This window comes from Aedes albopictus, chromosome 1, assembly GCF_035046485.1.
Source record: "Aedes albopictus strain Foshan chromosome 1, AalbF5, whole genome shotgun sequence".
NCBI classification, from domain to species: Eukaryota; Metazoa; Arthropoda; class Insecta; order Diptera; family Culicidae; genus Aedes; species Aedes albopictus.
In genome coordinates, this window is record NC_085136.1 from 114854707 (window position 1) to 114871075 (window position 16369).

Here is a 16369-nt window from a genome sequence, read left to right on the forward strand (position 1 = left end):
ACTACATTGTGATAAGTATTCCCTGAAGTACAGAATCCGAAAAACTTTTTTACTCGTTTATCTTCGGTTCTTGAGATACTTGCTTGGCCAATGACCGTTGGTTGGGAGCCACTGAACATAGCAAAACTACTTAATTAATGATTGTAACTAAATAACTAACTTATAACTCAGAGGTAAGAAATTTTACAATCACAAAATTGTTATAGAACTGATAAAAAACGCCCCCTACTGATGATGACAAGGACGGATTCTACGCGCAGCTCGAACGCGAGTACGATAGCTGCCCAAAACACGATGTCAAGGTTGGCCAGGAGGCCGGATATAGACCGACAATTGAAAAGCTCAGCGACCACCAGCTGACGAACGACAACGGCCTATAACTAATTGATTTCGCCGCCTCTAAGAGTATGGCCATACGAAACACCTATTTCCAGCACAGCCTTCCTTATCGTTACATCTGGAGACCATCACAGCAGACGGAATCCCAAATCGACCACGTCCTGATTGATGGACGGCACTCCTCCGACATTGTCGACGTCACACGCTATGTCTGAACCAGCAGATTATAAAAATCGAATGTACATCAGGTTTTTTGCCACGGAATATCAGAATTAATGCTGTTTTACCATATGCAGAAACTTTTAAAATATTTCATCGGGGAAATTTAGAGATTTTCATCTTTTTAGCTGTTTTTCATACAAATTTGCTTGAAATTCCCGTTTTTGGTAAATTTCTGTCCCATACAAAATGTACACAAAATGTATGGAAAAATTTTCACCGATAGAATATTTTGAAACCTTCTGCAAATGAAAATATAGCTTGAATACTGCTGTTTGGTCCATTCGATTTTTATAATCTGCTGGTTCAGACATAGCGTGCGTCAGGACCTATCGTGGCGCTAACATCGACTCCAACCACTATCTGGTGATAGTCAAACTGCGCCCAAAACTCTCCGTCATCAACAATGTACGGTACCGGCGACCGTCACGGCCTTGAGCGACTAAAACAACCGGATGTCGCCTCAGGATACGCGCAGAATTTCGAGGCTGCGTTGCCGGACGAGGACGAGCTCGATGAGGCCCCTCTACAGGGCTGCTGGAGTACAGTGAAAGCAGCCATTAACGACGTAGCCGAGAGCACCATCGGGTACTTGGAACGGAATCGACGGAACGAATGGTTCGTCGAAGAGTGCAGAACGGTTTTGGAGCAGAAGAACGCAGCGAGGGCGGTAATGCTGCAGCAAGGGACTCGACAGAACGTGGAACGTTATAAACAGAAGCGGAAACAGCAGACCCGCATCTTTCGGGAGAAAAAGCGCCGTCTGGAAGAAGCGGAATGCGAAGAAATTGAACTACTGGGCCGTTCCCAAGAAAAGAAATACGGCAGTTCTACCAGAAGCTCAACGCATCCCGCATCCCCCACTTCGTGCCGCGAGCCGAAAAGTGCAGGGATAAGGACGGAGACCTCTTGACGCACGAACGTGAGGTGATCGAAAGGTGGAAGCAGCACTTCGATCAGCTCCTGAACGGCGTGAAGAACGTAGGCACGGGAGCCCACGGCAACGGAGGTAACGACGACGCCAGTGCAGCGGAGGACGGAAATGAACCAACACCCACGCTGAGGGAAGTTAAGGATGCCATTCATCAGCTCAAAACCAACAAAGCAGCTGGTAAAGATGGTATCGCAGCTGAACTCATTAGGATGAGCCCAGAAAAGTTGGCCACCTGTCTGCATCGGCTGATAGTCAGGATCTGGGAAACCGAACAGCTACCGGAGGAGTGGAAGGAAGGGGTAATCTTCTTGTGAATGGGGACAAGAAAGGCGACCATCTGGAATGTGAGAACTTCAAGGCGATCACTATTTTGAATGCTGCCTACAAAGTGCTATTCCAGATAGCATTGGGCAATTTTGAATCGATGTTCGCAATATCGATGTTTTTGTTCCGATTAATCGATTTTTTGAATCGATATTGAAGCTCCATGAAATCGACCGAATCAATTTCTTTCATTCGATTTTGCTTTCGATTCAAAAATTTTAAATTTAATATGCACTGTAGAATTTTACCATTAAAAAGTGTAAACAAAATCGAGGGTCTATATCAGTGATTCCCAAAGTGGGCGAAATCGCCCCCTCGGGGGCGAAAATCAGGCCCAGGGGGGCGAAAATGTGAAAAATCAAAATTGGGGGGCAAAAAGACTAAAAAAGGGGGCGATTTTTTCAATGATTGGAAAACATCAAGAGAATTGAATTGCAAGTCAAGAATGTCAACTGAATCATTAAAACTTCCTGACATTCAAGCTTACAGTTTTGTCTAGGATTATAGATACGATTGTGATATGTTGATTCGGGGTAATGGCTTTCAGTCTGTTTCAATTCAAAACGGATTCTTATGTTTTCATCTGATGTTTCGGACTCATTTATTGTGCCTTCTTCTTTGGAATTAACAAAGTACCGTTTTATCGTTAAGGGCCAGCAGCATAGGCACCTTTGTCAACTTATGTTCCGACAATTCGCCCACTTCGTTCGAGCCGTAAGCTGATTTTCGGTGATGGGCTGATTTTCGAAAATCGATCCGGGTCGCAGAAATGAGGTGCAGTCTGGATCGCGCCACATTCAGACAGAACAAGTGTGCCTATAATGCAGGTACTTGACGATAAAATGGAACTTTGTTAATTCCTAAGAAGAAGGCACAATAAATGAGTCCGAAACATCAGATGAAAACATAAGAAGCCGTTTTGAATTGAAACAGACTGAAAGCCATTACACGAATCTAGGATTCTAGAAAAAAAATGCTGTCACTATTAAACTTAAACATCGACTTCATTTCACATAATTATAACTATTCGTATGTATGTGGACTCTTTGGCAAAATTGCTAGAAAAAAAGACTGCTACACGTATTTCTGAAAAGTTTCTGTTATTCTGGTAATCCTAAAATATGTATTTGGAAACTCCTATAACGAACATTCGTGAATCGTGATTAGTAAATATGAAAAGAACATGTTTGTTTTTTCGCGAATTGATGAACAAAAATGAGTTTCAACTCAGACGAATTTCGAATACTTTTCTGATGAAATTCGTAACACAGTGCTAACAAACAACTTTACACACAGTGTTTGAAAATATTTCAGAGAAGCTTCTCGGAGGAATACTGGAAGTTAATTTGAAAACATTAAAAAAATCTGCGTAAAATTCCGTCTTGAATGCTGCATATTTACTTATTTGACAATTTATTGTAAACACAGGAAGCATTCAAATTTATAAGAAGGTCGTTAATTTTGATCAGTATTTGGGTTTGGACTTAATTTGAAAATACACCGATATTTTTCTGATTTGAACTTTTTTTACATAACATATTTTTGTAATTGTTTTCAAATTCTCCACCAGTCTTATTTAACCACTTGTGACCAAACATTGACTTTCGGTTGTTGAAAAACTCCATTTAAGAACAATGGTAAAACATCTGGTTGGGAATATCGAATGTTCATAGCTCGTTCTATTTCAATTAATCAATGCTCAATCAACAACGATTTGAAAAGTATGCACAAACACGATATCAACAATTATGTAAGCACGATTCAAATTCAGCATATTTCATTCAAATGCGATAAATGCGTTGAAAACAGTTTGATGAAAATGAGAGTGACACAGATTAAGATACATTAAATGGCACTACTGGCTTTGTCACAGTAGCGCTTTTAAAGGATTAAGCTAAGCACAGTTTCAGCCAACTACAGGTATTCTTCGATATAACGTACCCTCGATATAGCGTACCCTCGATATAGCGTACCCTCGATATAGCGAATTCGATATAACGTACATTTTGCTTCGATATAACGTACAACATTGAAAAATTTTCTTTTCCCCACGAATAACCCTCAGTTAAACTATGAAATCACTCAAATCATTGTTTTGTTGCAGCATTAGCCTTGTTACCAAGAATTAGCGCAATATGGGGAAAAAATTAGTGTACGTTATATCGAAGCAAAATGTACGTTATATCGAAGCACAAAAAACGAAATAACTTTTTCGTCAAAACTCAAGTTTTTCATTATTGGTTTTGTGAATTTCACCGAAATCATTATTTAGGGTTAATTACACGTCGAATACATCAATACTAGCATAAAAAATATTAAATTTTTCTCTGCTTCGATATAACGTACACTTCGATATAACGTACACGTCGATATAACGTACACTTCGATATAACGTACAAAGAGAAAACTTTTTTGTACGTTATATCGAAGAGTACCTGTACTATAAAAAAAATAAACTCTCGCCTAGGGGGGCGAAAATATTTTTATGCAGCTCTAAGGGGGCGATACCTCCTAAAAGTTTGGGAAACATTGGTCTATATAATCTAGGGTCAACTAAATCGAGGTATACCTGTGTATATCAGGTTCCCTGGGAAATTCCTCCCAGGAGTCTAAATGAATCTTTCACAGGATTCTGGAGGAATGCTTCTTATGATCTAGAGAGTCCCTTTCAGGGGTCTAGCGCATCATTCTCAGGATTCTAGGTCAGTCCATCTCTGAGTCCCGAACATTTTTTTTTTTTTTTTGAGAATCCCCTCTCAGGATTCTAGATATTTTTTTCTTAATAATGTGGAAGATCCCCTCTTAGGATCCCTCTCAGGGTTCTGGGGCAATCTCTTTCAGGATTCTAACGCGATGTCTTTCTATACTACAGGAGAATTTCTCTCAGGGTTCTAGGAGAATCCGCCAGGGAGCTCTGGGGATATCCGTCTAAGCATTCTGAGAGAATCCCGAGGAAAAACTTCTCTCCGGATTCTGAGACAATCCATCACAGGGTTCTGAGACAACCTATTACAGGATTCAGAGAGAATCCATTTCGGGAATCTGAGGAAATCTCTCAGGATTCCGGAACAATTCCTCTAAAGATTCTGAGAGAATCCATCCCAGAAAACTGGAGTAATCTCTCCCAGGATTCTAGGGAAATCTTTAATAGAATTCAGTTAGAATTCCTATTGGAAGAGTCTCTTTCTCTTTTCTGGGATAAGGTTTGTCAGGATGCTGGCGTGATAATTTTCAGCATTTTGAAGGAATTTCTCACATAATTTTAGAGGAAATCTCAGTATTATGGAAGAGTCCGTTTGAAAATTCTGGAGGAATTTTTCTCAGCTGTATTATATGCCCCCTCCCCCTAGAGCGTTACGTAATTTGTGGACGGAGCCTATTTTGAGGGAACCTTTCTCAGAGTTCTGGAGTAATCCTTCTAAGAGCTCTAAGCTACCCTTTCCACGATTCTGGGTCATTTTCTTCTAAGTTTCTTGGGGAATACATCTTAGAATTTCGAAAACCTTTTTTTTAGAATCTCTCTCAGTATTCTAGATGAATTTATTTCAAGAATGTGGAAGAACCGCTCTTGGAATTCCTCTCAGGATTCAGGGATAATCCCTCTTAGGATTCTGGAACATTTTAGGAGTATTCAAAGCGAAAGCTTCTCTTAGGATTTTGAGACAATTGTAGATTAATCTAGATTATGTGAGATATAAGATGTACTGCATAAAGCTGTGGAAAGGAGATTGATCACAGCAGGCGATATAGCGCATTTGAATGTGATGCGAACTGTCAAGCAGACAACGTTAGCATCCCTGCTTGCATAGCAACAACTCCAGGCGTCACCCAACCGCGTTCACTCTTGCCACTTGCGAACCGACGTCAGCCTGGGTAAGTTGTGTGTGCTGCACGTGAGGGGTGATTCCTTCCCAGTGAAATACCAAACTCCACAGATTAGTTAATAGATTAATCTATCACAGGATTCTGGGAGAATACATCTCTGGGCTCTGAGACAATCCTTCTCATAGATATGGAGAAATCTCTCTTACGGTCGCTCAGGATTCTGCTGTAATAATTTTCAGCATTCTGAAGAAATCTGTGTCATAATTCTAGAGGAACTCCTTTCAGAATTCTGGAGGAGTCTCTTTAAAGGTTTTGGGGGAGTTTCTATCAGCAGTCTGCGGGAATTTATCTCATTGTATAATATGGGAATACTTCTCAGAATTCTGGGGAATCTCATGATCTCAGGATTTTTCTTTCGATTCGAAAATATTAAATCTCTTTTTTTTTAAGATTGCACTGTCTCAGTGTTATTTCCGTTTTTGAATCAGAGTCGCGAAATGTTCGATGTGCAATCTCTAATTTTGGTATTGAATATATTAAGACAAATAAAACATATAATGAACTTGAGCTACATGCAGTAAACGAATCATTTCATAGTTTTGTATATTATATAATATCGAATCGATGTGAAAGCATCGATTCAAAACATTCGATTAAATCAGTGAATCGATTCTGCCGATCCGAATCGATTCACAAAAATCGATGTCTCAGCTAGATTTGCTCAATGCTAATCCCAGATCATCTTCCGTCGTCTGTCAAACGAATGAGTTCGTGGGAAGTTATCAGGCCGGCTTTATCGACGGCCGGTCGACAACGGACCAGATCTTCACCGTACGACAAATCCTCCAGAAATGCCGTGAATACCAGGTCCCAACGCATCACCTGTTCATCGACTTCAAGTCGGCATACGACAGTATCGACCGCGCAGAGCTACGGAGAATCATGGACCAAAACGACTTTCCTGGGAAGCTGACTAGATTAATTAAAGCAACGATGGACGGTGTGCAAAACTGCGTAAGGGTTTCGGGTGAACTATCCAGTTCATTCGAATCTCGCCGGGGACTACGACAAGGTAATGGACTCTCATGCCTACTCTTCAACATCGCTCTGGAAGGTGTGATGACGAGCCGGACTCATCAGCCGGGGGACGATTTTCACAAAATCCAGGTCAATTTGTGTGCTTTGCGAACGCCGTACACATTATCGTCAGAACATTTGGAACGGTGGCAGAGCTGTGCACGCACCTGAAACGCGAAGCAGCAAAGATCGGACTGGTGGTGAATGCCTTAAAACAAAGTACACACGGCCGGATTCGTCTGGGTAGTAATGTTACGATAGACAGGGATACCTTCGACTTCGGGACCTTCGGGATACCTACGGCTGACAACAACGTGAGTCGTAAAATTCGAAGGCGCATCATCAGTAGAAGTCGGGCCTACTACGGGCTCCAGAAGAAGCTGCGATCTAAAACGATTCACCAACGCACCAAATGCATCATATACCAAGCGCTAATGAGCGGACACGAGACATGGACGATGCTCGAGGAGGACCTGCAAGCACTCGGAGTTTGTGGCGAAGAAGGATGGACCACGAGCTCGTTGCACTTTACGGCGAACCCAGCATCCAGGGTGGCCAAAGCCGGAACGATACGGTGGACAGGGCATGTTGCAAGAATGCCGGACAACAACCCTGCAAAGTTGGTGTTTGCTAACAATCCGGTTGGTACAAGAAGGCGTGGAGCGCAGAGAGCACGATGGGCGGACCAGGTGGAGCGTGATCTGGCGAGCGTTGGGCGTGACCGACGTTGGAGAGCTAGCAGCTGCAAATCGAGTATTATGGCGGCAAATTGTCGATTCACTGTTATTATGAATTTGATGTTGAACTAAATAAATGAATGAACCCTGAATACAAAGTTGGTGTTTGTGACTGCTCCGGTTGGCACAATTGGTTCAACAATGACCGAATTGCATAACCTCTCTCCTCTCGTTCACACCTTAGTTATGATACACTCCTCACAGGTGTAACAGGTTCAACTGTGATAAACCACCTGAATGAACGTCTACTTTTCAGCCCAGCAGCCATCGGATAATGATTTGCTGACCTCTAGTAGATAGCTAGCTCCGTAATCGATACGACAACCTACTCAATCCGAAGCAATCATCGCGTCATCTGGTCATAGGATTCATAGTTCCCGCTGCTTGCATAATTGACCGTTCATTGATCGTTTAGTAGCAGCGTAGCACTTACCTACAACAGTGCAGTGCCAAAGCAATCTCGTTGGTCGGGGCGCAGGAACAAAATCAAATTAGGAATACATAATAACGATTTGCGTTAATTGCATTTCCATGTCAGTTAGGGTGCTACACGCCGAAACGGGGAACGCTGAGGCCCGTTCAAATAGCATCCGAACCGTAAATAATTTACCATGTCGCCGCGATTTAGGTATGTTGGTATGTTAAGCATGTCGCCAAAATGGCGTTTATGCGGTGCAATAAAATCAATCTAATGTCAAGTTTGTCGCTCTGATGACGGAGGACGGAGGCAAATAGGTAGGAGTGATATTTGAAACTCAACCGCGTCATGGTTTCGTGGAATCGAATAAGGTAAATTAGAATTATTGCAGCTAACTCCAGTTCCAGCCAACAAATGTCAGTCATTTATCTTCAACTTCCAAAAACACCGCAAGTGTCATTCAATTGCCATACCAAGTAAGGACCTCCATCACCCAGGTGAAATACTTACGAGATTAGTAATTATTATCTACCATGTAATGCTTCATCTTTATCACAATGCTTCCCAACTGTGAGACACTCTACATCTCAGAGTCTCAAAATTATTCCACCATCAGTATCACACTTACCTTCAACCACAGACTGATTATTCAATTTACGATGGTATTTCCACAACCAGTTGGCATCCTTCCTGTTGATCCACTGCTTTCCGTTGCCACCACCGGAGTTCAGTAAATCAATCTGCAGAACGTGCGTATGAAACATGTGCTCCAGAGCCCTCAAGATGCGTGTGGTCCATGGCGTAGAGTCCCGACTCGGAGGAAGGCGAGCTCGTTCGTCATCTTGCGATGCATCATCATCATGTGTGGATGACGTTTTCGAGCTATTGCTGGATGAATCTATGCTGTTCAATGCAGTGTGTGGCACTGTCGTTGCAGATCTGGGTGGGACATAATAAGGGGGATTCTTGTAATGTATTCGCATTGCAATATAGCTACAACAGTGACTCCATCTCATATTCGTGCAGAACAGTGTTTATTTATTAAATTTTCAACTTTAAGCGTTTATTCTCCATGTTAGGGGTGGGTGATAGTCGTCCGAGTACTAGTGAGAGATTCTGAGCAAAACTAGAAACTACAGTTTTCTGAAAATTTAGGGGTTGGTCATCAAATACCAGCAAAACAGCAGTAACACAATGGTTGCAACAAATAGTCAACAGTTTGCTGGGCGATACGCAAAAGTGTGTAATTAGCTGGTGGCCGATCGATGAAATAATGTGCAATTTGAGGGTCATAAATAAAACCTATGGGGTCTCCAGTTAGCCTAGTGGTTAAGGCTATGGATCACCAATCCGGAGACGGCGGGTTCGATTCCCGTTCCGGTCGGGAAAATTTTCTCGACTCCCTGGGCATAGTGTATCATTGTACTTGCCTCACAATATACAAATTCATGCAATGGCAGGCAAAGAAAACCCTTCAATTAATAACTGTGGAAGTGCTCAAAGAACACTAAGTTGAAGCGAGGCAGGCCAAGTCCCAGTGGAGACGTAGAGCCATAAAGAAGAAGAAGAAGAAGAAGAAATAAAACCTATCCGAAAAAAATGGTTGAATCAAGCACCCGGCAGATGAATTGAAACACCTATCGCACCTGTAGTTAGTTAGAAGAGTTACTAACAACGTTAGGCTCAATGATCTTGCCGATCGCACCCCGGCAACAGGTCTTACCAACAAGACCAAACCGTAAACACAACCAAACCCTTTCAATTATATGTACAGTAGTTGGACCTAATAGCCGACGTACGCAGTATTCGAAGAACTCGTACAGGTGAAATGAACCTCGAGCTCAAGCGCAACAAGGAACACAAGGGCGCCGTCTACAAAAGTCTGGCGGAAGAGGTCCTTGGTAAGAGGTCGAGGTGAGGGCTCTTACAGCTGAGACAACTCTGAAGGTGAAGAACCTAGATGAGATCACTGACGCGGAATAGCTTGTCACGGCACTGCGGCAACAGGGCGAGGTACAAGAGGCCACCGCAGCCGTCCGACTACGGAGAGGGCTGGTAGGGACACAGGTAACCTTGGTATAGCTACCTGTGGCGAACGTAAATAAATCCCTTAAAGTAGGGAGGATCAAGGTTGGCTGGTTCGTATGTCATCTGACATTTCACGAGCCACCGGAGGTTTGTTTCAGGTGTCTGTAACCAGGACACAAGTCATGGTACTACAAAGGCCCTGACAGGAGCAAACTGTGTAGGAGATGCGGCACCGAAGGCCATAAGGCACAAGGCTGCACAAGTTAACCCATTTGTCTGATCTGTACCGGGAAATCCGTGAACAACAGGCAACCAACGGGTGGTCCAAGGTGCTACACTATGGCAGATCAGGCGGCCAAAAATCGAAAAACCTTTTCGCTTACATTGTCTTGTCCAGGTAACCAATCAATTGCAAACATATTCACTAAGAGATTTCCAAAATATTAGCGCAAAACAAGTTCTAAACGCAAAGACATAAGGTGCCTAAGTCAAAATATTGAAGAAAACATGTATTTTTTGGTGAAAAACGAAAATATCTTCAAATTGCTATAACTTGTTTTCTACCCAAGATATTTAAAATATTTTACCCTCATTCTCAAGAATATAAAAAAAGCTTTCTAATGAGTACATTTTGATGGACAATTTTTTACTTAAAGTATGCATGTATGACAATTGTATTAAAATGTTTGTATTACCAGGAAAAAAGGTTTTTTTTACACATCAAGTACTTTTTTGTCCCAAGTTGTCCCAGGCTGTGGATCACGTTAAAGCATAGTTTCAGATGTGTGCTTTCATATCCTAAAGAATTTAGCTGCACATACCTACTTGCACTTTTTTTAGTTAGAGCAGTTTGAATATTTTAACATTTTTATTGTTTTTTTGTACGATTTCGAGTTGATACTGTTTCATACTAAACAGTATATTGTTATTACTCATTCAACGGTGTTCATATATGGACATAGTAATATTACATATGAAACAATGTAATTCATGTGCTCATTACAAAATTTGCACATAAAAATAACCACAAGATTCTAACATCTTATAGTATGTGAAAGGTGTGTATTATAGTAATTTTATGCTTTAAAGAAAAAAATATTCCACTTTAATGTTATCCAATCTCAGCAAGCGGTAATATTACGTTAGCATGGAAACGACATTTATTATGATTTTTTATTGTAAACATTCTCCTGTCAAATACATATTGCCATTTCTTGTTCGGTTCAATAATATGGATACAAACAATATTCTCTAGTGTTTCGTGAACAAAATTCATACCATTCAGGAAACTGTTGATCCATCTCACAAGTAAGCAATTATTGTTATAATAGCTGCATATAATAAATAGATTTCATAATTTTAACAGGCCAGCCATTAAATATCAAACTTTTCATTTGTGAATTAGTCACGTAAGTACAAAACTCATAATTTGGAATTCGTTTAACTTCACCACCTTGTAAATTGTGAAAAATAATGTATTACACAATTCTTTATATGATACCGAACAGGGTAATCCGTATTCGTCCTTTGCGTAATGAAAAACAAAGACATTGCAGATCTTCTAGATTGTCGTCTTGATTGTAATACAAATGTCCAAAATATATTCAAATTTATTAGTGATCTCTCTCTTCTCTTCTTGGCGTAACGTCCTCATTGGGACAAAGCCTGCTTCTCAGCTTAGTGTTCTATGAGCACTTCCACAGTTATTAACTGAGAGCTTCCTCTGCCAATGACCATTTTGCATGCGTATATCGTGTGGCAGGCACGAAGATACTCTATGCCCAAGGAAGTCAAGGAAATTTCCTTTTACGAAAAGTTCCTGGGCCGACCGGGAATCGAACCCGTCACCCTCAGCATGGTCATGCTGAATACCCGTGCGTTTACCGCCTCGGCTATATGGGCCCTGCGATAAGTGATAAATATCCCATCAAAGAAGAACAATATCTGCGTCTCACCCATAAAATAACCAAGTTCGAAAGTAAATTTCGATCCAAATGGCAAACAGTACATCGTGTGAAAGATAGATTCAATTCCACATTCGAAAGCTGGCTAAAAGCAGATTTTTGCTTGACTGAATTTATCAAAAATGAACAGAGTGCATCAGAGCTCAATGTTAAACGTGGAAGACCAACGAAATCGTTCATGGACTCTTCTGTGAGAAGCAAGCGACGCAAGATAGACGAAGGAAAAATCGACCCAAAAGTCGATTCCACTGAAAAGGCATTACTTATAGCTCGAAGATTAGCTTACAATCGGCGAGATTTGAATCTTGTCAAAGTTATTGGACTCGTGCTGACCAAGCCTCAAGAATGTTCCTGCAGTTATCGGATGTGAAAGGAATGATGACTCCTGAAGAGGCTTTGGAGTTTTTTATTGATGTAGGTTTTAGTAAAGCAGGGTAAACCAGAACACATAGGGAATGCCCTTCAAGATTTCCTTGCTATGGTGTAATTGCGAAGACAAAAAAGCTATGTGCCCCTCCGGCCGAGTTTATTGAAGAATCTTCATCAAAAATAAGGGTTCAACTGCAAGCGCTTGTAAACCACACTGCTAGAAGAATTGTAAAAATGATCGAAACAGATATAGCCGAACACCTGGATTCAAATGACTTGTAAGCTACAGATTTGACTCTTTTGTGTAGTTGGGGAATGGATGGATCGCCTGGGTATTCCCAATATCACCAAGCTTTGCCTGAAGGGTGTCAGGACGATTCCGATATTTTTTCTTCCACTATGACTCCAATCCAGCTATGCATAACCGAGGACAAGAAACATATTCTTTGGTATAACCCTATGCCTCAGAGTATCAGATTTTGCAGACCCATTTTCTTGGATTTTGTGAAAGAAAGTAAGCATATAATACTGAAGACAAAATGCGAGATCGAGAATGAAATTTTGGAACTGAATCCTGTAAAAATCACCGTTGTCGGTGACAAATACATTCATGTTCAATTTAAATTCGTGTTGAGCATGATTGTTGGAAAGGTTTTGAGTTACACCACGGAAACATCTTCAATGCAAAACTGTCCAATCTGTGGAGCCACACCTAACGTAATGAGCGATCGAAGGAAATTTGAAGAAGGCTACACTTCAGAAGAAGCGTCCCTCCATTATGGAATTTCGCCACTTCGCGCTTGGCTGCGGTTTTTCGGGTGCCTTCTGCATATTGCATACAGAATGGATTTCAAGCAATAACAGGTATAGTATATAAAATAGTTGATTAAATTAAAAACCCTAATTAATCCACCTTGTGGTGATGGTGCCTTTCTCGTGCCTTCAAAAACACATTTCAACACAACTCAAGTGACATGTTGATGAATATCGCACTTTCATACGTTTAACAGAAATCCATTTCATGGCATAAGAGATCATATCATTTATCTGGTTTTTGATTTTTGAGCCTTGAACTCTTAAAAAAACAGCCGCAATCTTAAATTTTGAGCCTCCATTTAGGATCTATGTCCAGCAGCTCGGAAATTCTGGTCGCTAGTTTTGGACTCCAGACTTCTTCCCCATAACAGATACACCCATATTGAATATTTTTAGAGCCCAAAAGTCCATTAAACAGCCGCCATTTTGAATGTTGAGACGCCTTCTTGGATATTCTGGTAGCTATTTTTGAACTCCGGTTGTCTTCCCCATACCAAATATACCCATACTGAACGGTTTTAGAGCGTAAACCTCCATTAATCAGCTGCCATCTTGAAGTTTATGCCGCCATCATGAATTTTAAGACGCCATATATCCATATAGTGAACATATAGCCTTTCAGTACACTTCGGTGTACGAGAAAGGCAAAACAATATTTTCGAGCTTAAATGCTGTAGAAAACTAAAATATTTAACTAAACCAATAGATTGAAAGATCTGTTTTTGATACACACTTAAAAAATCTGAAATTTGCACGAGACAGAAACATCAATGAACGTAAACATTTTTAAGACTGAATCACAAATTGGACTCAATTTTACGCGCATCATGTCCTGGTTGGTTGCTTTAGATGTCAACAAATCCACTTTACCAGAAACGTAGAATTATTATCACATTCATCTGCCACCTTCCAACTCGGTGAAATAGCCGAGAGATAAGAGATGTGGCTCACAATCAGTAGATCCTGAGTTCGAATCCAGGCATGTTAATATTATACTTTTATATAATTTATTTATCAGATCGGTTCTAGCGATTGCTAGACGCTAAGAAAATATAAGTCCAAAGAGACGTAAATTTACATGTTTTGATCTCTAAATTTGTGTCTTTGAAGACGCTTGTATATGTCAGGTTCAGGACACCTAAAATTACATGATTTTTTCTAGGTGTGTAGAAAATTCAATAAACTTTCGAATGAGGGTTAAAAAGCTGCAATAAGTTTGACCATTTTCAAGCCAGTTTGAGGCAAGCAAAGTCAAAAACATGTAAAGTTCAATTACTATGTAACGGTCGAGATTTGACGATATGCGTACACATTGTTTTCACTATTGGTGATCCTCTATCACTCCTTAAAAATTTTACATTCACCCATCGGGGCCCCCCGGAACCGGTTCCGGAACACTACCGGTTCAGATATGGTCCGATACTGTTTTCCTGCTAACCGTTCTTCAGGTTATCAAAAATGCCGCTGTTTGTTGTGTCGCATGAATGAGTTATGTTCAATTTTATATTTGGTCACTTCCGGCGGAACCGGTTCTGGAACACTACCGGTTCTGATATGGTCTGAGACTATTTTTCTGCTTACCGTTCATCAGATTATCGAAAATGCTGTGGTTTGATGTGTCGCTTTCTGGGTATGGTTCTCTTTTGTGTATGGCCACTTCCGGCGGGACATCCGGAACACTACCGGTTCAGATATGGTCTGAGACTGTTTTCCTGCTTACCGTTCATCAGATTATCGAAAATGCTGTGGTTTGATGTGTCGCATTCTGGGTATAGTTCTCTTTTGTGTACGGCCACTTCCGGCGGGACATCTGGAACCGGTTCCGGAACACTACCGGTTCAGATATGGTCTGAGACTATTTTCCTGCTTACCGTTCATCAGTTTATCAAATATGCCACGGTTTGATGTGCCGCATGCATGGGTTTGGTTCTCTATTATATTTGGCCACTTCCGGCGGGACATCCGGAACCAGTTCCGGAACGCTACCGGTTCAGATATGATCTGATACTATTTTCCTGCTAACTGTTCACCAGGTTACCGAAAATGCCGCTGTTTGATGTATCGCATGAATGATTTATGTTCAATTTTATATTTGGCCACTTCCGGCGGGATACCCAGAACCGGTTCCGGAACACTACCAGTTCCGATATGGTCTTATACTGTTTTCCTGTAAACCGTTCATCAGGTTATCGAAAATGCCGCTGTTTGATGTGTCACATGCATGGGTTTGATTCTCTTTTATATTTGGCAACTTCCGGCGAGACATCCGGAACCGGTTCCGGAACACTACCGGTTCTGATATGGTCTGAGATCATTTTCCTGCTTACCGTTCATCAGATTATCGAAAATGCCGTGGTTTGATGTGTCGCATGCATGGGTTTGGTTCTCTTTTATGTTTGGCCACTTCCGGCGGGACTTCCGGAACCGGTTCCGGAACACTTTCGGTTCAGATATGGTCTGAGACCATTTTTCTGCTTTCCATTTATCAGATGATCAAAAATGCCGTGGTTTGATATGTCGCATGCATGGGTTTGTTGCATTTTCATGTCTGGCTCCTCCCAGAGGTACCGATCCGGAACACCTAAATGGCCATAACTCCGGAACGGCTGAACCGATCCGAACCATTTTCAATAGGAAACAATGGGACCAGATTCCGCGTCGAATGAACTATCGGTCATTAAAATCGGTTGAGGTTTACTGCCAAAAAGTGATGTGAGTTTATTTTGTACACACACATACTCACACACACACATACACACACACACACATACATACACACACACAGACATCACCTCAATTCGTCGAGCTGAGTTGATTGGTATATGTGACTCGACCCTCCGGGCCTTCTATCAGAAAGTCATTTTTGGAGTGAACATATAGCCTTTCCAGTACACTTAGTGTACGAGAAAGGCAAAACGTTTTGGTTATTTAGCTCTCTTTTTGCTTTTGCTATATTTTAATGGCAGGTTACCAAACCATTGAAGGAGATGTATTCACAGAGGAATAAATACATAACAGCTCAACTCTATGTGTTGCGGCGGCAATTTGGTGTTTGGTGAAACTGGTAACGCTATGATCTAATAGGAATCAATTGAATGTACTGGGATTGTTAGAAGATTTAGTAATAAGATACACGTCGAGTTGGCGAGTTCGTTCTTCTACCGGTGAAAAATAGGAAACTATCATGTAAGTAATTTTAGTGAAAATGTAATGTAAAGTTAATTAAATGAATTATATTTCATATAGCATTGAAGCTACCGTAAAAAGTTGCTTTCAATATGTGTTTCGATCCGGAGAAAACTCGCGCCAACAAACTTCA

General features: G+C 41.2%; 2 protein-coding genes across 2 annotated transcripts in view; one reads left to right on the forward strand and one right to left on the reverse strand.

Moving 5' to 3' along the window:
• LOC115256083 (DNA ligase 4-like) overlaps positions 1-16369 on the forward strand; it is a 260381-nt gene that overhangs the window by 179589 nt on the left and 64423 nt on the right. The window lies entirely within an intron of this gene.
• The window catches only part of LOC109414104 (uncharacterized), a 49076-nt gene that overhangs the window by 11453 nt on the left and 21254 nt on the right, over positions 1-16369 (reverse strand). The window contains exon 2 of the mRNA XM_062846497.1: positions 8502-8812. Within this exon, the coding sequence (XP_062702481.1) occupies positions 8502-8812 (311 nt within the window). The remainder of the gene's footprint in view (positions 1-8501; positions 8813-16369) is intronic.